The following is a 25,746-nucleotide window of genomic DNA, read 5'->3' as shown; positions in this document are numbered from 1 at the left end:
CGAAGCCTTTTAAGCCTTTCCTGCTTTTTTTCATTTGTCATCTTAGCATACCACTCTCTGTCTCTTTTTCTTCTTTTCTCCTTTGCATCCATTAATATATCTTGTACCTGATTGTTTTTTGTAATGATGGATCTGTAGATAAAGAAGACAACGTTGGTCTGCCTGGTAGGGGGACGTGATGGCGAGGTTGGCTCGCTAGCCGGCGCTGGCCCCAGCTTGCGTCGCAAGGGGCGGACTTGGTAGGCCGGGGACGTGGCGGCGAGGCTGGTTCGCTAGCCGGCGCTGGCCTGTCTGGCAATGGACGTGGCGGCAAGATCGGACCGCTCACCGGCGCTGGCTTGTCTGGCAGGGGACGTGGCGGCGAAACCGGCCCGCTAGCCGTTGCACTGGTCGTTGATTTGGAGAAAACTGTTCTGTTTTTTTTTTTGCTTTGATATCTTTTGGGCTGTTTATATAAAATATATGCAATACTATTTGGATTTGGACAATTTCTTATTCCTATACGGAATAGTGGCGGACACATACAGAAGAATTGTATACGGACATGTTCTATTATATAGAGATATTATATATATCTATATGGACATGTCGGACGGATAGAAGAATATATACATGTCGGACAACGTCCGGCAGACTGAAATTTTCATCTTTAAATATTAGGGATAGATTTTCGTCTATATTTAATGCTTTATGCATGTGCTGCAAGATTCGATGTGACAGAAAATCTTGAAAACTTTTTGGTTTTTGGGGTGAACTAAGGGCGTGTTTGGTTGCCAGCCCAAACACGCCACGCCTAACTGTGGCTGCCATAGTGAAAAGGTTGTTGTTTGGTTCTCATTTTACGTTTTGGCTGCCACAACTTTCTTTCTTGTCGTTTTGCTTTATGTGCTTGTCATCTAGTGTGTGGCAGAGTGTGGCAGAGTGTGGCAAGTGTGGCGGAGCTTTTGGCCGCCGCGGCTGTGGCGAATGTGATTGTGGCGTGGCCAACACTGGCCTGAAACCAAACAGCCTATAAATAAAACCTAAGTTGTGAGGCTATCATCGATCATAGATTATAAAAGACTGTTGCAGATACAAAGAAACGGAGGGGCAAAATAAGTCTTTGTGTCTACAAGTACAAGCTAGGTTCCCTAAGCAAGTCTTGTTTAGATCCAAAATCTTTTTGGATTGGGGTACTTTAGCATTTTCATTTGTATTTAAGAATTTCAATCATGAATTAGCTAGGCTCAAAAGATTTATCTCGCCAATTATAGACAAATTGTACAATTAGTTCTTTTTATCCATATTTAATGTTCCGTGTATTTGCCACAAGATTTGATGTGACGGAAAATCTTGAATTTTTTTTAAATTTTAGGTGTAACTAAACAAGGCATGGAATTATTTGGGTCTCTAGATTCCGAAAGCTAGCTAGAAGCTATGGCTGCTGAGACCTCTACTTAGATTCTAGAAGCAACTTCTACAGCCCCGTTTACTTCTTGAAATTTTTTGCAAGATGTTCAAGATTTTCTGTCACATTAAATCTTACAGCATTAAATATAGATAAAAAACTAATTACATAGTTCACATGTAATTGCAAGATAAATGTTTTGAATCTAGTTAGTTTATTATTAGACAATAATTATCAAATACAAACTAAAATGCTACAGTAGCATTTTGCAAAAAAATCAGGAACTAAACAATCCCTGAATCTAAACAGGTTCATAGGCTGGTATCCCCAACCGAACTTTGTAAGCAACTTGACGCTGTTTGAATCACGTGGTCTAAAGTTTAGCACTAAATTTTTTACTACTTCTCAAATCTTGAGTCTCCAAACAGGTAGTATAAAGTGTTGTCTAAAGTTTAGCCAACCTTACTAAAAAGTCATCAGTTCATTCGACCACATAAATGAGCTAAAGTAGTCTAAAATTTAACCATTACCTTTATTAGGCAGCTAAACTTTAAATCATGGGATCCAAACAAGACCTTATATTATGTCTTTCGCATTGTTAAAATTTGACATGTTCTCCTTATTTAAACAAAGTTACGAGCAAATAATTTCATTGACGAACTATGACAGACTTAACATAATTGCATAACTTCATACTTACTCCTAGGAATATACATTTCAACCTTCGATTTGTTTGTTGACACTAGCTTTGGAAGTGTGGATATATTATATGAGGATCTCTCTAATGATAATAAGTGGTGCTCAGTGGTAAGGCCCTTGGCGAGTTATTATTATCCGGTTTTTGCACCCAATTTTGTAACAGGGCAAGGTCTCTTTTAAAATTTTCTAACAAAATTTACGGCAGATACTTTGCAGTCCTTTTGAAGAAAAATACTATACAATTCTATTATAGTACTATTAAGTTAAACCGTCATTAGTTTGACCAAGTTTAAAAAATATTTATGATACGTATGCAATTGATGTTATAGATATTGATATTCTTTTCTACAAATTTTGTCAAATTTAAAGTTGAGTAAGGACTAGAATAACTGAATTGTATTCATGCAAATAGAAATGGGAAAGGAAGCCTTAAATTATTATTTTTTGACCAAATGCACACACATGTGCTAATAGTATTGATAAATAAACGAGTTTACATATAGACGGCCCTGCCTATATAGGAACAAAAGACAAGCAAAAAATTAAAAAACTGTACATAGAGCACTTTACTCACTGTAGCCACCAAAATTTTGTGCAACTAGTTTCCAAGTTCATGACTCTTCTTTGACCTTTTGTAGGAGTAGGACCTCTCTCCAAAGCAGATATTTCTGTCTGTTAGTTAGAAGGTGGGCACATAGTTTTTTTTTTCTCTTTCCAGATTCCCAGTTGATTGACTAGTAACAGAGCAGCGAGGGATGTTTGAATTCAGAGACTACAAAATTTAGGAGGTGTTCAGGTATCATATAGGATGTCACATCAAGTGTTCATATACCAATAATAAAACTAATTAGAGAAGCTATGACTAATTCATTAGACGAATCTATTAATCTAATTAATCCATCATTCTACATTGTCAAATCATGAACTACTCAGGCTTAATAGATTTATCTCGTAAACTAATCTCGATCTATACAATTAGTTTTTTAATTAATTTATATTTAATACTCTAAATAATATTTAAATATATTTACTATAACAGGACTAAATTTTAGGAGCCGGAAACAAAACACCCTTGAGACCCTTCCTAGAATCCTAGGTACTCTGCAGAGGACTATCGGAGTACCCAGCAGGAGAGTTCGTAAAAATTTTGGTTTTGGCTACCGTAGCACTTTCGTTTTTATTTGACAAATATTGTCCAATCATAGAGTAACTATGTTTAAAAGATTTATCTTACAAATTACATATAAACTGTGTAATTAGTTTTTATTTTTATGTATATGTAATGCTCCATACATGCGACTAAAGATTCAATATGACTGAAAATCTTGAAAATTTTTACGAACTAAACAAGCCCTCAGTGAGGACGACACGTGAAAGACGAAAGACGAGAAAATATGCACGCATGGCACGAAAGTCTGAAAGAATAAAAACGAGATGGTTGGGCTGGTTTTCATCGTGGAGAAAAAAAGCAGGCGGCCTCAACCAGCTCTGCAGGCTGAAGGTCAATTCACGTCTTGGGCCCTTGGCCCACCAGTTTCCATCCAATATGGCGTCGTCCTCGTCCAGCTGCTGCAGATTTTTTTCTTTTTGAAACAAAATTATATATCTTTCTGAAAAACAAATCCTTCGACTTTGCATCGTCCAGTTCCAATATGACTGACTTTCATACAGTTGTGCGCAAGCTGAAAGGAAACAAAAAAAAAACAAACAAACAAAAGTTGGTCCTCTTTAAAAACTTCATAGCTAGAGTTGTTGCTAGCTAGAGATCTCGGACATTCAGGGCCTTGTTTAGTTTTGGGGTAAAAAAAAATTTGGGTATCACATCGAATTCGAATACTAATAAAAAAACTAATTACATAAGGTTAATCATGAACTAAGTATGCTTAAAAGATTCATCTCGTGATTTCTAATCAAACTGTGTAATTAGTTTATTTTTTATCTATATTTAATAATTCATGTATGTGTCCAAACATTCGATGTGATAGATAAAATCTTTACAAGTAGGAAACTAAAACAAGGCCTCAGATGAACAGAATGAACTGAAATGCCTGCCTAGTGAACAATGCAACTGCATGGTGCAACTTGCATGCTCGTGAACAAGCAGACAAGAGACTAGCTCGATGACAAGTTGACAACATTGGAACAATTTCACTGTTAGATATGGCATTGGTCGTCGGTATATGAAGGATTCAGGAATTAACTAATGTTCCACAAAAAATGTTGCCGTAGCATAAGAAAATTAAAATAATACTCCCTCAATCCTAAATTATAAAGCATTCCAAAAATCTTGAAAAATCAAAGCATCTCAAGTTTGACCAAATTTATATAATAGGATAATAACACTTATGATACCAAATTTTATAAGGGCTTCTTTGCATAGCTCAACTTCACCAGTAAAGCTGTTTTTTTAGAAAATAACTTCATGAGTGACTTTCTAGATGAAGTTGAGCTGTTTTGGAAAAAATGTTTGGCAAAATAGCTTCGCCAACTACTTCATGCATAGTCGAGAGAGAGAAATGAGAGAGAGAGAGAGAGCTGCAATAAGCTACTTTTTTCAGCTTCATCCCAACTTATGTCTTTGTGAGAGGAAGAGAAAAACAGCTTCACTCATGAAGCTATTTTGAAAATAAGTATTTGGCAAAAAAAAAACAGCTCACCAAACAGGCTCTAAATCTTTATAATTATTTCTATAACTTTGATCAAACTTGAGATGCTTTGACTTTCCAAAATTCTTAAAATGACTTATAATTAAGATGGAGGAAGGACATAGTACTCCATTTCTCATCCTGAATTATAAGATATTTGATTTTTTTTAAAAAAAACATTTTTTGAATGCCACGAGGCCATCCAAGGCCTGGGCACGGTGATCTTTTTTTTCTCCCTCCTGTTTCGTTGAGGCCTGCAGGCCCAACCCAGAAGCCTATACTCGTCACGAGAGCCCACCAGCATCTCCTCGCACGGGGGCCTTCCAGCGAGCACCTGACGTGCTCTCATCCCCGCGGCGGCGCGGGCACCAGCTCCGGCGAATCAAACCCTCCTCCCACTCCGGCGCCGCCCCGCCCCGCCCCGCGTCTGCTCTTCCCCTCCGCCCCACGATGCGGTTCGACCTGGATGGCCTGCCGGTGCACTTCCCGTACGCGGCGATCTACCCGGAGCAGCACGCGTACATGGGGGAGCTGAAGCGCGCCCTGGACGCGCGCGGGCACGCGCTGCTGGAGATGCCCACGGGCACGGGCAAGACGGCGGCGCTCATCTCCCTCATCACCTCCTACTCCCTCGCCAACCCGTCCCGCCCGCTCCGCCTCATCTACTGCACCCGCACCGTGCACGAGATGGAGAAGACGCTCGCCGAGCTCCGCCTCCTCTTCGCCCACCTCCCGCCGCCCGCCGCCCGCTCCCTCCTCGCGCTCGGCCTCTCCTCCCGCAAGAACCTCTGCGTCCACCCGCAGGCGTCCGCCGCCGCGGCGCGGGACTCCGTCGACACCGCCTGCCGACGCCTCACGGCGTCATGGGTCCGCGAGAAGGCCGCCTCCGACCCGGAATCCACCCCGCTGTGCGAGTTCTACGAGACGTTCGATCGGGCCGCTGCCGCCGGCGACCTCGCCTCCTTCATGCCGCCTGGGGTGTACACTCTCGCCGACCTCCGCGCGCTCGGGAGGGAGCGCCGGGTCTGCCCTTACTTCCTTGCCAGGCAGATGGTCAAGTACGCCAATGTTGTCGTGTACAGCTACCAGTACCTGCTCGACCCCAAGGTGGCCAGCATTGTGTCCAGGGAGATGCAGAAGGAGTGTGTGGTAGTTTTCGATGAGGCTCACAACATCGACAATGTCTGCATAGAGGCGTTGAGCGTCAGCATCCGCAAGCAGACGCTGGAAGGAGCTGAGCGAAACCTGCGGCGCATCTCGCAAGAGATCGACAGGTACTACTAGTCTCAATTGCTGGATATACTTAAGTTCAGCCACCAATAATCATCGAACCATAGATTCTGTTTATTTTAAAACTACTGTCCAACTTTGTGATGGGTAATTAAGCTTGCTTGCTAACTGCTTTATCTGGTAGGAAGGTTCAAGGCCACTGATGCCAATAGGCTTCGTGCTGAATACAACAGACTGGTGGATGGGCTGGCGCAGAGAGGAAATCTACCAAGTAAGCACTGTCTTTTGTCACTATTACTGCATTTCGCACTGTCAACTATGGCCTTCTACAGATACCTAACAGTATTGTGCTTCTTGTGATGAAGTATCGGATGCCTGGCTCGCAAATCCGGCTTTGCCTGATGATATTCTGAAGGAAGCTGTTCCTGGAAACATAAGGAGGGCTGAACACTTTCTTGCTGTCTTGCGGAGGCTTGTCAGATTTCTTGATGGCCGGCTTGAAACAGAAAATGTTGAGAATGAAATGCCTGTTTCCTTTGTTGCTTCAATCCATTCCCAGGCTGGAATCGACCAAAAAATGCTGAGGTTTTGTTATGACCGGCTACACTCCCTAATGATGACATTAGAGATAACTGATACAGATGAGTTCATGCACATACAGACCATATGTGACTTTGCCACACTGATTGGAACATATACACGGGGCTTCTCTATTATAATAGAGCCATATGATGAGAGAATGCCTGATATTCGTGACCCTGTTATTCAGGTACTCAGACTAGTCTTTATGATCATGGTGAAATTATAACCGCACTGCTGCTTTAATGTGCTACTAATGAGCTCATCTGTTTTGCAGCTGAGTTGCCATGATGCTTCACTCGCAATAAGACCTGTTTTTGATCGTTTCGAAACGGTTGTGATCACTTCTGGAACTCTCAGCCCAATAGATCTTTATCCTCGTCTCTTGAATTTTAATCCTGTCATAAGCAGAAGCTTCACAATGTCCTTAACAAGAGACTGTATTTGTCCAATGGTCTTGACTCGAGGAAGGTATGAGCTGGTCCCACATGAACTTCATATTTCAAAATTTACTGTAGCATTCCCGAGTCTTTAAATGCTAGCATTGCCAACATATTCTTAGGTTTGAAAATGCTAACACTGTATTGCATATACATGATACCTTTTTATTCCTGAGGATCATATGACACTTATGTTAAGCTTTTATGACAGCTTTAGTTGTTTCCAACATTTCATATTACTGGTAGCATTGTACACTTTTGTGTAAACATCAATCATTCCATCATTTTCAGTGATCAGCTACCTGTGAGTACAAAGTTCGATATGCGTAGTGATCCTGGTGTTGTGAGGAATTATGGCCGCCTCTTGCTGGAAATGGCTTCTGCTGTTCCAGATGGCATAGTTTGCTTTTTTGTCAGTTATTCCTATATGGATGGCATTGTCAACAGCTGGCACGAAATGGGAATTCTGCAGGTTATTTCTTGCACTTGTATATTTTTCTCTCATAAACCCTACAATTCAGATAAAATATAGATGTGGCAACGAGGAATGGGTCTAATCGCGTAACACCTATGCAACTCAGCCAAGTTCATAAATCGTCCATACCTGTTAGATAACGGGGCAGGTCCTCTGGAACACCATCGGTTTATAGTAAGTATATGAAATGGTGTCTAAGCATCTAATGCCATATTTTCATTGCATGTTCTGAATTTTCCATCCACCTATCTATATTGATAATAAGAGTCTCAAGTGGCATTAAGACTTAAAGTATCTACCAGTGCTATCGCACTCATATAGACACTGTTGAATTATTTATTACATCAGCAACATGCATATGGAACTGGATAGGTTGCTTTAAGTCTTATCTTTGGTGCTAAATAAATACTATCTAGTCTTTGGACAAAGAATTACATCTATCATATCTGCAGTTTTGTTATCTAATAAACAGATATGCCAGGTATTGGTGCTAATTTTGTTATCCACAAAGATATGCTAGTCATTTGTGTTATGAAACTGAAATACCTGTAAATTTTCTATAGCCCAGATAAGATACATATACATTAGTTCCAATAACGAAAACCTGGTTTTACTGTTTTGCAGGACATCATGCAACATAAATTAGTGTTCATTGAAACACCAGATGTTGTTGAGACAACATTGGCTCTCGATAACTACAGAAAGGCATGTGATTGTGGAAGAGGTGCCATTTTCTTCTCTGTTGCCAGGTTGGTCCACCTTATTATTTGCAATCTGAAAGCAACCTTCCAAATTTTATATTTGACCATGTTAAATATTCAGTGATGTGACTGACTATGTAACATAGATAAAAAAAATGTTGTTGTCACCATTGGAAGCTATAGTTTCACGCTTGCTAACACTTAATGCAGGGGCAAAGTTGCTGAAGGTATTGATTTTGATCGGCACTATGGCAGATTAGTCATCATGTTTGGTGTTCCTTTCCAGTACACACTGAGCCGGTGAGTTCTGTTCACATTTAGCCTCAATCCTCTCTACGCCTTGATTTCGGTGCCATGTTATAGTTACTTCGTATGTATAAGTAGTTTGATGCATGTACACAGTTGCAAATTTGTGGTGGCTTAATGATTTCATAATAGTTGCCTTTGTTTGTCTCTATACGATTTGCAGGATATTGCTTGCTAGGTTGGAGTACCTCCGGGAAACTTTCCAGATAAAGGAGGGTGACTTCCTAACATTTGATGCTTTGGTAATAACATTATTACTTTCAGGAAAAAAAATAACTCCTTTTGATTGTCACCTCTTATGTTAAGATATTTTTCTAACAAAAATTCTTGAAATAAATTTGAAATCTCAAATGTCAGAGACAAGCAGCTCAATGTGTTGGCCGTGTGATTCGCTCCAAAGCTGATTATGGGATGATGATATTTGCTGACAAGAGGTACTTGATTACTGCCTTGACACACTGAGTTCTAGCATAACTGAGCATGAAGAAACCCGCATGTATAGTTTTATGCTGATGAACCAGCTCCAATCTTGTGCCGTCTTATTACTCAGTGGATTATCAATATACATATCTGGAAACAAGCCGCTTTAGTTTAAACCTCTATTAAAATATCAGCAAGAGGTGACATGCTTATGAAATTTTAAAATTATGCATGAACGTGAACTTTCCAACTAAAAAATGTGCATTTGGTCACTGTGTTTTTTTTACCAACAACTCTCTTAATAACCATTGCTTGGTTTGATACTTATGTGTTATGGACCTTTACGCATATCATACTCCTTTTATTTTGGGTTTTTGTGGACCATTAGCGGACAGCTTGGTTTTAGTTATTGTTAGATCTGAATTCCAGCAATTGCATCCATACTTCCATGATCCTAATGTCGTTTGTTGTGCTCATTTCCTTGCTGTGTTGATGTTTATGTGAAGTTTCACCTTTGGTTAATTCCTTTCTTGCTTACAGATACAGTCGGCATGATAAACGGTCTAAGTTGCCTGGGTGGATACTCTCGCATTTGCATGATGCGCACCTAAATCTGAGCACTGATATGGCTCTCCACATAGCTCGTGAGGTATGCTTTACAAATTTGTTTTCCTTGACTGGTTCCTTGAAGCTTTTGTTGCTTTCAGCTATTGCGATTTGCAAAGCAATTTTATTATCATCCAGAAGCTATAGTACCAGGTTCAGTGTTCACAACTTACTAGGTTCCTTCCCCCCTACGTATAAGAATTATCCTAAGACAGCTTCAATGGCACTGGATCAAAGTGTTAGCATTTTAGCTCTATCACCAGCATCGACCAAACCTTGCTTGTCGTAGTGATGCTCTAATGCTTGCTCTGCGACAGTTTCTCCGGAGGATGGCACAGCCATATGACAAGACGGGAAGCGGTGGCAAGAAAACACTGTTGACCGAGGAGGATCTGCAGAATATGGCGCAGGACGGCATGGAGATGTAAAATCAGGGATGAGATGAGAGTCTTTAAGAGGTGTTGTTGGGTACTGTTGTACAAAAATTTTTGTAGCCATTTTATGGTGGTAGATAAACTTGTTTGAAGCATCGGTTCAAACCTCATGATGCATGCCAAATTAATATTACTCATGTTCACACGGATTTGATCATCCAAACATAACTGGGAGAAATCATAGATCATGTTTCCACAAAGAAAAATTCCACAGTACACTGCATCAATGGGCAGGTGCTGCCTCATTACATAGCTGGGATTCATCTCTTGTTTTTTTTTTGTTCGGTTAAAACTGTGGATTTTATTTTCAAAAGATTGTCAGTTAACTTTGTTGGACAAGAACCCTCTGCGACTCATTTATATCTGGTAGTGCATGAATATGATGACGAAGTTTTGATGTGCTTCACGCTTGTTAGTAAAAGTCTGTGGAGACTGAAACGTAGGTGAATCCATATGAATAAAAACTATATGACCAATCTAGAAGGAATTACTGTAGGTGGTTTCTTTTTTATTATCAAAACAAAATGTGACCAAAGTAGAAGCCGAGAAGCTAAGCTGTTTTTCATTTTTCTTTCACCCAAACAGTTGAAGTAGACTCACCGCTTGGATGGCTGGATGCATAGAATTACTTATCAGTGAGAAATTCAGAAACGCAGTGTTTCACTCTGTTATGATGTGTGTAAATCATAATATATAAGGACAAAGGTTATCACAGACAGCAGATGCTGGAATAGCTCAGTTGGTTAGAGCGTGTGGCTGTTAACCACAAGGTCGGAGGTTCAAGCCCTCCTTCTAGCGGTTTTTTCTTTTGCCTGTTCTGTTTTATTTTACTTTACTTTTTAAAATGTCTCATGCACAAGTTTTTGCCTGTTCTGTTTTATTTTACTTTACTTTTTAAAATGTCTCATGCACAAGTTTGGACTCATTTTTAAAATTTATTTTGTTTGTCCAGCCTGTTTTATTTTTAAAATGTCTCATGTACCTGTTTTGTTTTGCATTGCCTACCATCATTTTTTGGAAGTATTTTGAATTTAAAATGTCTTGTGCAGATTTTTTTTAGATTATAAATGTCTCATGCACAGGTTTGGACTCATTTTTTTTAGAATTTATTTTGTAAATTTAAAATGCCACCTATACATGTTATGTTCTGCATTCTCTTTTGGGCATGATTTCTTAGCAATATTTTGGATTTATTGTGTCATGCACATGTTTTTTTTTCCTTTTCCCTGTTTTATTTTTAAAAATGTCTCATGTACTGGCCTTGTTTTGCATTATCTAACATCATTTTTTCTTGAAATACTTGGAATTTAAATATCTTGTGCAGATTTTTTTAGATTATAAATGTCTCATGCACAAGTCTGGACTCATTTATTTATTTATTTTGTAAAGTGAAAATGCCACCTATACATGTTTTGTTCTGCATTCTCTACAATCATTTTTTTGGGTGTGATTTCTTAGCAATATTTTGGATTTAGTTGTCTCGTACACATGTTTTGAAACTTTGTTGTGTCATCACTTTTGGATTTTCAATATCTCGTCCACGTGCTATTTTTGGATTTAAATGTCTCATGCGTCATGCATGTATATGGACTCTCCTCGTTTTTGCTCTTTTTTACTTTTTATTTTAGATGTCTGATGCACATGTTTTGTTTTCTATTATCTACATCATTTTTGTGATTTCTTAGCGATATTTTGGATTTTAAATGTCTCGTGCACATCTTTTAGACTCTTTCCCCCTCTTTTATTTGTCATCACATTTTGGATTTTAAATGTTTAGTGCACATATTTGGACTTTGACCCCTCCTTTTGCTTCTCTTTCCTATTTCAAATGTCTCATCTACATGTTTTATTTTGGATTCTCTGTACTGTACCCTTATTTTTTGTGTGTGACTTTTTAGCACTGTTTTGGATTTCAAATGTCTCGTGTACATGTTTTGATTTGGATTCTCTCTACACTTACTTTTTGTGTGTGATTTCTTAGCACCGTTTTGGATTTTAAATGTCTCGTGTACATGTTTTGATTTGGATTCTCTCTACACTTACTTTTTGTGCGTGATTTCTTAGCACCGTTTTGGCTTTTAAATGTCTCGTGTACATATTTTTGACTCTTTCCCCTTTTGCATTATAGATTTTCCCCAATAAACTTGTGTTTAACCACATTTCGATTTATACACAAAAGAGTGACTTTGATGATACTCTGTTGAACAGTAATTTTTATTAAAAACATAACAAAGTACACATTTTTTCTCCAACACAAAGGACATATTATCATTATATTAAAAAGCAAACACAGGGGACCTCCTAATTAAACAAGCCACGCTTCAACACACATTGACGTTGCAACAAGAAATGCGAGGACCAAGATGAGTGAGCGTTTTAGATGTCATGACCAGCTATTTTAAAATGACATTTAAAAGTACATGTTCCACAACAGATTATGAAACATTGCAACAGATTAGGATTGGGCATTTTTGGATACGAAGGAGCGTTTGTGGTTTCTTGCATTGGTGGCCTAGTGGCTGTCAATCACACTTAGAGCTCGGCGGCGGTGCTGGTCTTCTTTGTTGGCTAGTTTGTTTAGTTGCTGAGGCACGTGGTTCGTTGTTTTTTCTATACTAGCAAACATGCCCGTGCTTTGCAAAACATCAAATGACCATAAAAAGTGATGACATAATGTTACATATCTATTTATATTTATCCTTTTTATAAAATTTAAAGTTCATAATTTATTTTATTAATAACCATGACATCTATGGTATTAGATAGTTAATATTTACAATAATATGTAGCTTGGAGACATATTTATTTAATAATAATAATAGAAATTAGTCAAACATTATCTTACTCTAATATTAGCTCTTAACATACGTTAGTATTATATTAAAACATGAGAAGTTTGTTGCTACCTTTATTTTTTATTTAGATTAGGATTCCTATAAAATATGATATATCAGTTAAATGTATGTAGATTATGAACACATGGGCGTATGAAGTGTTTATATGACATAACAACACATCGTGCAAAGGTAGTGGAAGCATTCTCAAGCATAAATTTAGATAAATTAGTAAATCAGTGAGATCTGCAGAAATAGTACTAAAACTTTTACCATAAATCAAGCATCACATTAAATAGGCTACCATAAAATTTTCATAATAATTGGAGCAAGATAACTACAATTTCAGTTTTATACTAAAAAACATAGGCAAGCATCTCCAAAAAAAATGTACTAAAATTTATGATTTTTTGTTTACGGCATGGATCTACATATGTGGAGCTGAACAAAATTTATTTTATAATTTTAGATTTTTCTATGAATTACTACGCATTTATCAATTTTCAGCCGATCAATTTTACACTAAAAAACATAGACAAGCATCTCCAGCAAAAAAGAATATACTAAAAATTGTGATATTTTTTATTTACTGCATAGATCTACATATGTGGAGCTGAACAAAATTTGTTTTGTAATTTTTAGATTTTTCTATGAATTACTACGTATTTATCAATTTTTAGCCGATTTAAAGAATAAAAAAAATTAAATTAATAAGACAAACATTTTGCATCTAGACCCTTGTACTTTCCTTATTCTCAACATGCTCTGATGTGTAGAAAAAATTTTACATTGAGAATCCTAGAGAAACTTCTATTCTTTTTTTTTCTTCCTTCACCTAGTGCCACGGGCGGATTTCCGGACGGACGTGGAGTCGGACAGACACCGGAAAGGTGCAGAGGCGGACAGAAAGTTGGGAGACTGAAATTTTTATAATTAAATATTAGAGATAGATATTTTAGGGTTATATGGTCTTCTTGGGCATAAACTTGTATTTTTTTTCTTCTACTATATTAATAGAAGAGTTAAATGCATGAGCGATCTCTAAACTTGTCAAGGGTTGTCACTTAGGTTCATAAACTTTGAAAATGCATTTTACCTGCCACGTGTATATTTTTTTGCTGACATGCATGCATGTCACGCCAACATAACAATCATCTTTGTATTCTCTTCTCTCACTTAGCTTGTCTCAAGAATGAATTCCTACTGTTGTCATTTAGGTTCATAAACTTTGAAAATGCATTTTACCTGCCACGTGTATATTTTTTTGCTGACATGCATGCATGTCACGCCAACATAACAATCATCTTTGCATTCTCTTCTCTCACTTAGCTTGTCTCAAGAATGAATTCCTACTGTCTCTCTAGCATCTTGGGTTGCCCCCTGGTACGGGCGCTGGCGGTTCTGTTTGCTTCTCTCATTAGTCGTATTTTTTCTGCTAGCCAGCATTGTTTTTCACTCACAATAAATCAACTAACCGTAATTTAAAGTCATAACTTTTCACACAGCAAACAGAGCCGCCACTCCACGTCGCCGCGAAGTCGATCGTCATGCAACTTATTATACTGGGCTCGTCGCCCACACACTAGTGGTCGACCTCATCCTGAATCCCAACTTCATGTCATGGACTCGATGTGTCGTCGTCGTCGCCTTCGACCGTACGTGCAGCAGTGCCATTCGCGGCGGCATCGTACGTCGAACCTGACAAGGGGGCATCAGAAAAGAAAGTGCTGGCTGTACTCGATCGGCGTCCTTTGCATCGACGCTATAGCTGCTGGCCTCGTGGCCGCGCACGCTGATCGTGCCAGAGATAGAGCTCGTCAAGATGCTCATCAGCTCCAGCACATGCATGCAATATATAGGAGCTGAGCTTACATATCTATACTACGGTCTTATTTAGTTTCGAAAACTTTTTAGTTTTTGGGACTGTAACACTTTCGTTTTTATTTGACAAACATTATCCAATTATAGAGTAACTAAGATTAAAAGATTTATCTCGTGGTTTACAGGTAAACTGTACATTTAGTTGGTTTTTGAGTGAACTAAGGCTATACGGTGTTGGTGTTGGACATGCATGGTACGGTGACCCACCACTGGTACGAATTGCCTGCTTGAGATTGCCGCCGCATGCAGAATTGCTCAGAGCGAAAGGAAACTTTGGGGGGCTGCAATCGTACTTGCTCCACTCTGTCGACCCGACAGTGCTGCAGTAGCGCCAGGGCCGTGTTTACTTCACCTAAAAACTAAAATTTTTTCAAGATTTTCCGTCACATCAAATCTTGCGGCACATGCATAAAACATTAAATATCAATGAAAACAAAAACAGTTTGTCTGTAAATCGTGAGACGAATTTTTTAAGTCTAGTTACTCTATGATTAGACAATATTTGTCAAATAAAAACGAAAATGTTACAGTGTCAAAATCCAAAAAAAATCGGATCTAAACATAGCCAGGTTATTCCTGTGATGAGAAGAGAGAAGAGGTGAGAACTGAGATTAAATACAAAAATGCATGCCACATTGGCATGACACGTCAGCATAAAGTGCACACCTGGCTGGTATGGACATGTAGTAGTGTGCCACGTAACAAGTTTATGGACTCAGAAATGCATTTTTAAAGTTCGTGGATCTAAGTTACACTACGTGACAAGTTTAGGGACTGCTCATGCATTTAACTCTTAATAGAAACACACATCAGGTATGGTTCGTTCAGGGGGAAAAAAATGTTTTGGACCCTCCCTTCCATGCTTTACTTTTTGTTTCTCAATCTAAGTACACCTGCATATGATATGGCTGATGTTTTTTTTTCATATATAGACACCATGTTCCTTTTACTTCTTCCTTATAAGTACCTGAAAGGTAGGTAGTACTATATAAATGACAGATTATAGTTTCAATTTCTATATAAAGTTGTCCCAAAAAAACTATATAAAGTTGTATTTAACCAGACTTTCATTTATAGACACATCTAAGTGATATTCCGCATATCAAATCTCCAAAATATGACTTTGACTAGTACTAAGCAATATTTATGAAACACAACTAGGTATAATTCTATAAAACCCCATTTGGAGACAAAATCTACCTGTATCACTTTAAAAAAAAAAGATAACCCAGAACGAAAACTTATTTGTGACTAGAGGGAGTAGCTTTTAGACAACTGATCTCCCAAATATATTCATTTGTAACTCAGGTCACTAAAAATCAAAGCATTCACTGAATTAAGCAAAACTTAATTTATTGCACAAATACCTATAACAAATTCAATATTTCACAACACAACCCCTTACATTCATGCTCTGCAAAGAGCAAATGAAATGGCTCAGATCCCTCTCTGCCCAATCTAACTCAGATCTGGTAACCTGTATGGCTGTCCTGTTTAAACATCGCACCACGCTGTAGCATGGCATGCAAACATTTGCAAACCTTCTGACTCTGAAGAAAGAACAATCTATCCATGTACACTAAAATTACAGATTAGCTATTACAACTACATCAGACTTGATTATTGTCCACCGTATCACAATCTTTCCCTCAAAACAATGGAGTGGAGCGCCAAATCAGGCTGGGAAGCAATGTTGCTTGAGATCTGAAATGCTATTATGCAGCTTCCCAGTGAGGAGCTGAAGCCACGGTAGCACACAACTACAGTTAAAACCGATGAATCACAATGGATTACCAGGGAACTGATCACAAGTGTATCCATGATGTCCTGTTGGTTGTTCTTCTTGGCTATACCATATGTACCTTGAAACTGGTAAATAAATTTCTGATTACAAACAAACATATCCAGAAGTCTGAGGTGGCTCTGTCATGTCAAGTATCATATGTAAGCAAGAGAATTCCTATCACCGGCAGCTTGCGGCCGCCCTCTGGTTGGAGTAGGTGGCCGCTGAATGTTAAGCTCCTACAGATAATCAGAATTCCAAGGCCATTGCAAGTTAGCCTATTTTTAATCCCAGAAAAGAAGATAGAAGAATAACTCATGGCGAGGCATTTGGTGATCAAATAGGGACAGAAATATATATTTTTTAATTAATATGCATTCACTAATTTCCAACAACTTACAGTTCTTGATCAATCCTCATTTTTCCCTCAGACCCTTACGAAGAAATAAGTAAAATGAGAAAAGGATTAATTCTGACCTGCATCCATGTGGCATCCCCACGTTCAGGGGAGGACTCAGGTGAATTAACAGGGGGTGGAAGTGGATGAATTAACTTTGGCACGATAACTAAACCCCTGCCAACAACAAGTATCGCCCCTGCATTGTTCGCAGTACCTGGTGCAGGAAAGGTCTAAGAGAAAACTAAAAAAAGGAAAACATAATTTTAAAATGAGCTAGAAGGTGCAAGATACATACCACAGTAATTTGTTGCTGAAAATAAAGTGATCAATTGTCCATGAGCAAAACGTTCAAACCCATCCATAACACACTCATGGGCTCTTATAATCAATTGCAATTTGTTTCGTTTACAGAATTCGGTTACTCGATCAGGCTGAAAATTTAATAAGAAACAAGTTTAATCAGCAGAGTCAACAGCAAAATTAAGCTAAGATTGATTCTCATTCTCTAAATAAAAGAAGACAATATTCAGTCTGGAAGGACTAACACGTGATAAAGTAAAAGAAAACACAACTATTAAGAATTCTATAGCAACAGAACCATCATACAGTCATACATACCCCAAATGTCACTAAGCCGGGCCCTCGTGCATTAGGTCTCAAACCCTCCACACTATCATTTTCTGTAGGATCAGACCTGCATTTATACAAGAAAAAAAACGTTCATCATCAATCAATCATGCTATAGATGAATGTAAAGATGATGAAATGGGCAACCAAATACCATAAGAGGTCCATGAGGATAATGGAACCAACATCCATTGTGATAGGCCTTTCAAGTTTCTCAATTTGCTCTACGGTGTTTATTGACCTTCCTATGCCACCATGCATGCAGATTATTTTCTTTTCTATCATGGCCGCAAGTGGGAGATAATTGAACAGTTGATTGAATCTTGTCCAAGCCCATATCCCATCACTTTCACCCTACATCAAAAGGTTCATTCAACTAGCATGCAATATTTCAATTCAAACATATATGCAGAAATGCATGTCTACCATTCTCTCAATGCATTCAAGACGGAAGCCAAAAAGAGCATTGATGTCAGCAGCTTCATGATTTCCTCTGATCAAGTGTACGTTTTCAGGGTACTCAATCTGTAATGTTTCTCAAAGATCAGAACTAAATTTTATAAAAGTAGATGCAGCGACAACAAAGGCATTTTAAGTATTGGTACTCACTTTAAGAGCAAGAAGTAAAGTTATTGTCTCCAAACTATGCTGACCTCGGTCAACATAGTCTCCCAAGAAGAGATAATCAATATACCTAAAAAAGCAAGTGTGTTAAATTAACAAAAAGGGTAAGTTTAGAGTGCATGGCAGAACATGACCGCAAAACAATACAAAAACATAGATAGCGTACAGAAAAAACACACATTCCAAAACTTGTTCAGTAGTTTCAAATACACATTCAAAAGAGGTTGAAGTTCAGGGGCTACTTACGTTATGTCACCTGCAGTTGACGGATAACCATACTCATCAAAAAGGCGCATTAAGTCCCCAAACTGCCCATGAAGATCACCAAATACTTTAATTGGTGCTTTTAATTGTAAAACAGTTGGTTCTTGCATAAAAATCTGCTCGGCAGCATAGCATAGCTCGCCAACTTCGTAAGAATCCAGAAAAAAGGTTCTATCAGCAGGTGCTCTCCAATTCCTTGGCTTAAGTAAGAACGAAATAACCTGCAAGAAAAGAGTAAGAACATAGAATTCCTGCCACAAAATCAAGAGAAAGTAAATGTTGGACATACCTTCTTATGCAAACCTTGTGGAGATCGTTGTCTATTTAATGTTCTTCTGCCTGGATAAGATTGGTCATTGTTTGAAGGATGCATCCGTCTGCTTTCATTCTCAAATTGATCCAGTGAGAGCTGTCTGACCAAGCATCCTAAATCTCCTACTGCTTCTTTAGCAACCACAACCTTCAAAATCGGAGATCAGGAGTTCAGGATCAATAATTTGCATTGACCAAAAATTTAGAAAGCGTAGAGCTTGGATGAAAACAGCTTCATTTGCAAGGAAATCATACCAGAAAACCTTTGGATAACACAATCAGCCATGAAATCTCATTCAGGATATTGCTAAAGCCTAGTTAATTGCAGAGGCCACATTATTATATTAGATTGAATAGGTTTCTACTTAGGTAATTGGTTATTCTAATTGAAGAAAATTTATACTAAAACAGTTAGCCAACCAGTCCCAGCTCTATGCTTCACAACCATTGGATAGTTGCCTTCAAATGCTAAGGAAAGGACTCTTCTTGAATCCAATTATTTTGTAATGATGATTGTCAGTATCCAAATCTAAAAAGCAAATCGAATGAGTTTGCATGAGAATACATACTGCTCTAGAATGTAGTTTCACATCTGGTTCTAGGGATCCCCCATCATCGAAATCTTCAGGCATTGGTGAAGTTTCACTCAGTGGGGACTCAGATCCTATTCCCTCCGAAAGACTGTCTTCCGAAGATGCTGCAGATGCTTCCTTAGCAGCTCGCCATACAGCGCTGACAGCTTCAGCTTCCGCAGTTGAGGCCTCTATCAACATGTCAATTGACTTCTTGTCCGCACTGGAAACGATGTGAACTCATTTAGCTTTCATGAAGTCAAAAGCATAAAAACTCTATTAGCACCAAAGATGACAACTTAGGAACCTGAAACCAGAAGCTGTCTCTTGCCTGTTATTTGCAGATTGATGGACAGGTGAATCTGGATGAAAACTATTGTTTCTATTTTGAGATTCCCCCCTAGGGACTCTATCAACATTGTACATAGATGAAGTGATTTCTGATTGGAAAGGTGCATTCTCAGCAACCAGGAAATCATCAAGGAGGATATCTGTTGGAAAAGAATGTCAGATTTACGTGGCACAAAATGTCAGATTTATGTGGCACAAATTGATGATAACTTAATCATCAAACCAAAAATTGCACTATGGGTGGCCTAGATTTCAGTAACGAATCAAACAACATAAACTAACTGAAATAATGAGAAGGTCAGTTGCTCATCTGTTCAAACATTTGCTGAAAAATATAAGTATTAAGTGGCTTGCTAAACATTGGTGGTCCTACCATCACCTAACATCAGAAACTCAGTAATTTGCTACAATAATGCTGCATGCTGTGAAATTCTACCACGGTATGAGTCTAGCTATCCAAATATGTATGGGTTGCCTACACTAAACACATTGAAGTGACAAGCCATTACATCATAATAAGCAAATAACAAACCATTGGTATTATAGTGCCATCTATTAATAACAAAAAGAAACTACAAGTCTACAACCTCAAAAACTGCCATAATGCCAATCAGACAGAGAAATTTCAATATTTAGGACTCAATTCGCATGCCTCTCAAGATTTAGGACTCAATTCGTCTGCCTTTCAAAAAATAGGACTGAACATGCGAATTGCTTCAAGATTTAGGATTTCAGGCATTTTCAGTCATTTATATTTTTTTCTGAAACGTTTTCACCTCTCCCTGGCACCTAAAATGACCAGAGTGCCCCTTGCATCTAATCAAGAAGGTTGCCCTGTACCCGGACATCGCCATTCACATGAGCAAGCCGCACGGGTTCAGCTACAAGAGCGGTTGGCGCTGCTGGTGATGCTGCAGGCGCTGCACCACGCCAAGAGCCGCGTCGACGTGGTGTCCGAGACCCGTGTGCGCACGCACTTTGCCCGGCCCAACTGCCGAGCCTCCTCTTAGGGTCCAACCGAAACCCTAGCCTGCTGCAGCTTGAGCAGGGCAGGCCGGCGGATGGGGATGGCGGCGGACTGGAGGGCAAGGGGAGAGGGGGAGGGCGACGGAGAGAGAGGGCGGTGGAGGGCCGGAGGCCGCTGGCCGGCGATGGAGCACCAGCGAAGGTCCGGCGGACGGCAAGCGCCGCGCTCGCGCGACTGGGAGTCGCGGCCGCGACGGATCGAAGAGAAAAGTAGCGTATGAAGGAACCAGGGAGATGTTTTAGATGCAAGGGGCACTTTGGTCATTTTAGGTGCCAGGGAGAGGTGAAAACGTTTCAGAAAAAATATAAGTGACTGAAAATGCCTGAAATCCTAAATCTTGAAGCAATTCGCATGTTCAGTCCTATTTTTTGAAAGGCAGACGAATTGAGTCCTAAATCTTGAGAGGCATGCAAATTGAGTCCTAAATATTGAAATTTCTCAGACAAAACAGGGCAGAGAAGCACCGAAAATGATATCCATCATCATTTACCTCCCCTGAGTCCGCCATAAATGTAAATCTGAGAACCAACTGAGGCAGCAGCATGCCGACAGCGCCGAAGCAGATCCGAAGCAGCATCATGCTCATTGGATGACTTCAAAGTACGAGAGGTCACAATGCCATTTCTATCCAACCAAACTCCAGCAGCAGTGTCCAGGACTTCACAATGTGTGGTTTTGTCAGGCTTAAGAGACAAATAGATGTTTCTGAAGGTAGGACGAGCAAAAAGATAAGTTTACCTGCTATTGCGCCCTCTCCTTCAATAGCTCTACCTCCTCTAAGGACACCTCCAGTAACATGCAACCGAGCACCAACAAAAACCTAGAGTTCAAGACCATCAGGAGAGGCAAAGCAAATTAACATTAACACTTAATTGAACAAACTAGAGGAATAAGGAAGGAATTATTTTCAAAAATAAATAAATACACTGTTAAGGTCAAATGGTTCAATCTGGAGCAGTTATGTAAATCAGCTGGTTGTGATTGCACCATATTAACAAGTAATTCAGCTTACATATGGTACAGGTGACTTACGGCTGCATGCTGATATCTTGGAGATGGAGATACCCCTGGGGCTAGAGTCCATTCCCACTGACCATTTGTATGCATCAATAGTCCATAGGCGTCAGAAAGTGGCTGCAAATGCATTGCAATTATCGTCAAATAAATTTCAACAGATAGAATGGGAAATATGAAAAGGTGAACAGAATTTTGAAGGAAGTAGCTAAATTGATTAACAAGATAAATCCCTCCAGATCCTAGCATGGAATCCACTGCAGGTATCCCACAGGCCACATGGTAAACGCATGTGCATGCTACACTACCATGTACTATGAAACTCATTGCAGGCCCAATTCCACGAGAAGGGTAAAAACATTTTTTACCACATGTTATTTTCTATAAAAAGATAGGAACTGCAAAGTCAATATAACTGCCTTGCAATGATATTTCTCTAATTTCAATTCTTTGCAATGTCAACGAGAAAATTTTGCATTCCTTATGCTTCCTCGAGATTGTGAAGATAGATCATTACAACAGAAGATTTGGCATATAAGATAAGTACCATATATGACATGTAAGATTCTAGGTTAGCAGAGCAGAGCTAAATATTGACAGCCAACACGATAACAAATAAAATAGGCAATCTTTTAAATATATCAAGTAGTGACAAAAGCAGAGAAGTCTACCGTGCCAGAAGCATCCCTTCCACCACAAAGTAAAAGCATGCCATCAGAGCGTGCACTGGCAGTAGCATACCTGTAGTGATTTATATTAAAAACAGCTAAAAGAAAAAACATTGCATACTTATGTCTTGCAATTCAATGCAGACACAATGCGTAATAGACCTAATCGCCAGCTTTATGTCGCATTTACAGCATATATAGCAATAATATTGCATTGAGCAAATGTTCCCCAGCATGCATTCAGAGCGTATGTGACTTTCCTTACAAGTTACAATTCTTTTACAGCGAATAAATTATATTAAACTAATCCACCTATTAAATTGATGGTCCTTCCCTATTTCTTGGAGATGGTTCATCCATACAGCTAGAAGTCCAACAAAGATCAACAAAATACAAAGTAGTAGGACTTGAGGGTAGAGAAGTTTGCAGAAACTAAAGCCAAAAATCTGAAATAACTACCCTCTAGTAGGAACTCAATTCTGCTGATCAACTAATAGTGTTGTAGGATACACTTGGAAGAAGGGAGAAATAAAGGACAATTATTGTATGATAAGAATATAAAAGAAGTCAGTATACTGCACAAATAATATAGAGGTCATGAAGGTCATTGGACAACTTACATTCTTGCTGAAGGTTTATCACCTTCAGGGTTAAGTTTCTGCCACCTATATGGTTTCTGTGCTGTGTCCAAAGCCCAAGCATCTGACAATACCCGCTTTCCTGTACCAAAAGATGGGGGATAAGCCCAGGAAATTAAGTAAAGAACTACAGACCACAAGCCCTTAAAAGAAACAAAATAGATCACACCAGTACACCACTTGGCTGAATTGTAATCATGAGTTACGAGTAACAAACTAACAAGTACACCTTAGTTTACTACTGAAAACCAGAACACTGAAACAGGACATATCTATTTTTGAAGAAACTCTGTTATCTTCTAAATAAAGATTACTTGATTTTTTATTTTGTTTTTTTTGTAGAACCTCTACAAGTACTTGTGAAATTTATAATGTCAAACTTATCTTCTTTAAAGCAATTCTGTTCAAACTTCAAAACTGCTGTTACATTGGAAAAATCATTTGTGTACTCACATACTGCACAGAAACGATGAGAAATGTTGTAAAAGAGCATTCCTTGGTGCAGATTAGATGTCTCAGTTTAAAACACTAGAGGGTTGTTTGGTAGGACTCAAAAGTTGCCTGACCCAGGCAAGAGATCCCAGGCATTGGATTTCATTGGCCTGGGGTCTAGATCTTTGTGTGGCTTCCCAACTGCCTGGCAGGCACCAAGCAAACAAGCCCTGGATTTATTAAAGTATTTTTGATGAAAAAACAGACAATGTTGTAGTTCCGTTATCTACTTATATTATTAGTGGAACCCAAGGACACACATTATGGAAAAAGGAAGTTAAAAGAGTGTTACTGGTCAAATAAAATGGCCTTCTAAAAATAAGCGTGACGTCATAGTAATTATTGCATAAATACATTTAGGAGGAGCTGTGCATGTAGGAGCTAACCGTCATTTCCCGAAACAGTGACAAGATACCGCTGGGCTACCAAATCCATGCAGTGACCATAGCGAGGACCAGGGCCTGCCCCTTGAACAACGACCCTACATCAAGTGCCAGAAAGAGGACACGTCAGATCGCAATCTGACAAACAAGATAAAAAGGAAAGCACACAGCAAAAAGAAACGGTGCATCTTGAGTCAACCTAACCTGTGCCATTTAAACTTGTCGTTTGTGAGGTCAAGGACATAGAGATCGTCTGTTGAGTGCCCTGCTGGTCCAATCCCACCCTACATCGATATTGTGTAAATTGCAACTGAAAAAAATGGCGCGAAAAACGGAATTTGAAGATCCGAAGTCCCTAGTACCTGGAAAACAACCATGGTGCCCACTGCAGCTGCAGCGTGCGCGGCCCTCGGAGATGGAGGCTCTCCAGCAGGATGTAATCTGCAGAAACGTAGAATTTAACCCCAAGCATTTAGTGATTCCATTTCACAACAAACAAATGTTATGCAACGTTGGCAGTCAGCGGCTCACCGCACTACCACGGAGACAAGCGCAATACCAAGCACTGAATTATGGATGGAAAGTATACAGTTCTATGCAATTTTGATCAGGATTAAAAACCACATACGAAGTTCGCCACACTAAATAAACTATTATCGCACAGAGACAACCTACAAAATTAACCTCCAAAAGCTCCAAGCAAGAGCAGGACTCGAAATTGAGCTAAATGCCCGCACTCTAGGAAGCAAGAAGAACAAAATCTAAAAGACAGCAGTGACGCATACCTAGTCCACTTGCGCTTCTCCACATCGTACGAGTGCACCGAGTTCGTCACCCCCGCGAGCCCTTCAGTTACAGCCAAAGGACGCCGCCATTAGATCACGCAAGGAGCAAAACCCCGGAAGGGCGAGACTCTAAAGCTTAGCTGACGCGAGCGAGCGAGGGACGGGAGGACCGAACTGATGCCGGGGAGGCCCGAGGACGCGCCGGCCTCGATGGCGGTGGCGCCGCCGAAGAGGATGAGCCGCGGGCCGTGGCCCTTGGTGGGCGCGACGGCGGTGAGCGAGTGGCCGCACCTGAAGCCCGGCGCGTCATCCCCGACGCCCTCCCACCCCTCCACCTCCCTGTACGCCGGCGCCGGCACCACCCACGCACCCTTCCCCGCCGTCCCCATCCGCTCCTCCTCCTCCTCTTCCCAAAACCCTAAGCTCCTCCTCCCCCGCGCTAAACCCTAAGCCTCGGACGCCGCCAGCGCCGCAGCCCGCGGCCGCAGCCGCGTGGGATCCGAGGGAGCGAGCACGGAGAGAGAGAGAGGGAAAAGGGGGGAGCAGAAGGCAGAAGCGCAGCGCAGTGGAATTCGGAATTCGGGAATAGGACGGGGGAGACGACGGCCGCGGGGACAGGCGGGGTAAGGTGGTGGGAACGCGGCGGGGCCCGGGTGGCGGTGGCCGAGGGTAAATATGGTGGGGCCGGAGTGTCGGGGGCACGCGGGTAAGTGCGGCCGTGGGTGTCGGGAGTCAATGGGGGTTGCTGTCAGCGACAGCTCAGGAGTGCGGGGAGGAGTAGTACGTCGGAGCGGAGTAAATGGCGGGCGCGGCCGCCGCCGTGTGGGAACTGGGGTGTGGGCCCCACATTTTGCACAAGGCTGCGCGAGCTGCCCGGCTTTCATAGGTGCCCGTGCAGGTCAGCGGGTCCCAATTTCCAGACCACAAGGGCTCTCTGCCTTGCTGTCCAGATCCGGTGGGCTTTTTCCGAACGGAATTTCTCTTTCAAAACAATCAAGGATTTATTTGAAATGTAGGATTTTTAGGCCTTGTTTACTTGGGCCTTGTTTAGTTCCGAAAAGATTTCGAATTTTGGTACCGTAGCACTTTCGTTTGTTTGTGACAAATGTTATCCTATTATGGACTAACTAGGATCAAAAGATTCATCTCGCGATTTCCAGCTAAACTGT

At 40.2% G+C, this 25,746-nt stretch overlaps 2 protein-coding genes and 1 non-coding gene across 4 annotated transcripts; 2 read left to right on the top strand and 1 right to left on the bottom strand.

The window, feature by feature from the left end:
* On the top strand, nucleotides 5,027-10,174 carry LOC8075957 (DNA repair helicase XPD). Its single transcript, XM_002440535.2, has 11 exons — nucleotides 5,027-6,005; nucleotides 6,150-6,232; nucleotides 6,327-6,730; nucleotides 6,818-7,011; nucleotides 7,272-7,452; nucleotides 8,080-8,204; nucleotides 8,367-8,456; nucleotides 8,626-8,704; nucleotides 8,820-8,896; nucleotides 9,423-9,531; nucleotides 9,806-10,174. Exons 1-11 carry the CDS (start codon nucleotides 5,182-5,184, stop codon nucleotides 9,914-9,916), a joined length of 2,277 nt encoding a protein of 758 aa, XP_002440580.1. The 5' UTR covers nucleotides 5,027-5,181; the 3' UTR covers nucleotides 9,917-10,174.
* On the top strand, nucleotides 10,647-10,720 carry TRNAN-GUU. Its single transcript has one exon. It is a non-coding gene; the product is annotated as a tRNA-Asn (tRNA).
* Nucleotides 15,951-25,178, bottom strand: LOC8069480 (serine/threonine-protein phosphatase BSL1 homolog). 2 transcript variants are annotated; one of them, XM_002439219.2, is made up of 21 exons: nucleotides 24,753-25,178; nucleotides 24,578-24,638; nucleotides 24,155-24,233; nucleotides 23,997-24,076; nucleotides 23,796-23,890; nucleotides 22,900-22,999; nucleotides 22,283-22,352; nucleotides 21,630-21,731; nucleotides 21,336-21,417; nucleotides 21,088-21,255; nucleotides 19,527-19,710; nucleotides 19,217-19,442; nucleotides 18,625-18,795; nucleotides 18,318-18,556; nucleotides 18,057-18,141; nucleotides 17,874-17,972; nucleotides 17,602-17,801; nucleotides 17,439-17,514; nucleotides 17,116-17,251; nucleotides 16,898-17,034; nucleotides 15,951-16,659 (listed from the first exon to the last, which is right to left on the bottom strand). In XM_002439219.2, the coding sequence occupies exons 1-21, from the start codon at nucleotides 24,964-24,966 to the stop codon at nucleotides 16,576-16,578; spliced, it is 2,688 nt and encodes an 895-aa protein (XP_002439264.1). In that variant the 5' UTR covers nucleotides 24,967-25,178; the 3' UTR covers nucleotides 15,951-16,575. The 2 variants fall into 2 exon arrangements, with proteins under 2 accessions (XP_002439264.1, XP_021303409.1); XM_021447734.1 differs by having other exon boundaries at nucleotides 19,551-19,710; nucleotides 24,753-24,966.

This window comes from Sorghum bicolor, chromosome 9 (genome assembly GCF_000003195.3).
Source record: "Sorghum bicolor cultivar BTx623 chromosome 9, Sorghum_bicolor_NCBIv3, whole genome shotgun sequence".
Lineage (NCBI taxonomy): Eukaryota > Viridiplantae > Streptophyta > Magnoliopsida > Poales > Poaceae > Sorghum > Sorghum bicolor.
This window is presented reverse-complemented; position numbering and strand designations above follow the sequence as displayed.

What these genes read in the sequence shown, in the direction of transcription:
- LOC8075957 (XM_002440535.2), top strand. Translation starts at nt 5,182, where the DNA reads ATGCGGTTCGACCTGGATGGCCTGCCGGTGCACTTCCCGTACGCGGCG. An exon ending in ATCTCGCAAGAGATCGACAG is followed by an intron (nt 6,006 to 6,149) that starts GTACTACTAGTC and finishes TCTGGTAGGAAG; the next exon opens with GTTCAAGGCCACTGATGCCA. An exon ending in ACGAAATGGGAATTCTGCAG is followed by an intron (nt 7,453 to 8,079) that starts GTTATTTCTTGC and finishes ACTGTTTTGCAG; the next exon opens with GACATCATGCAACATAAATT.
- LOC8069480 (XM_002439219.2), bottom strand. Translation starts at nt 24,966, where the DNA reads ATGGGGACGGCGGGGAAGGGTGCGTGGGTGGTGCCGGCGCCGGCGTAC. An exon ending in GAGAAGCGCAAGTGGACTAG is followed by an intron (nt 24,234 to 24,577) that starts GTATGCGTCACT and finishes ACGTTTCTGCAG; the next exon opens with ATTACATCCTGCTGGAGAGC. An exon ending in GATAAACCTTCAGCAAGAAT is followed by an intron (nt 22,353 to 22,899) that starts GTAAGTTGTCCA and finishes AAATCACTACAG; the next exon opens with GTATGCTACTGCCAGTGCAC.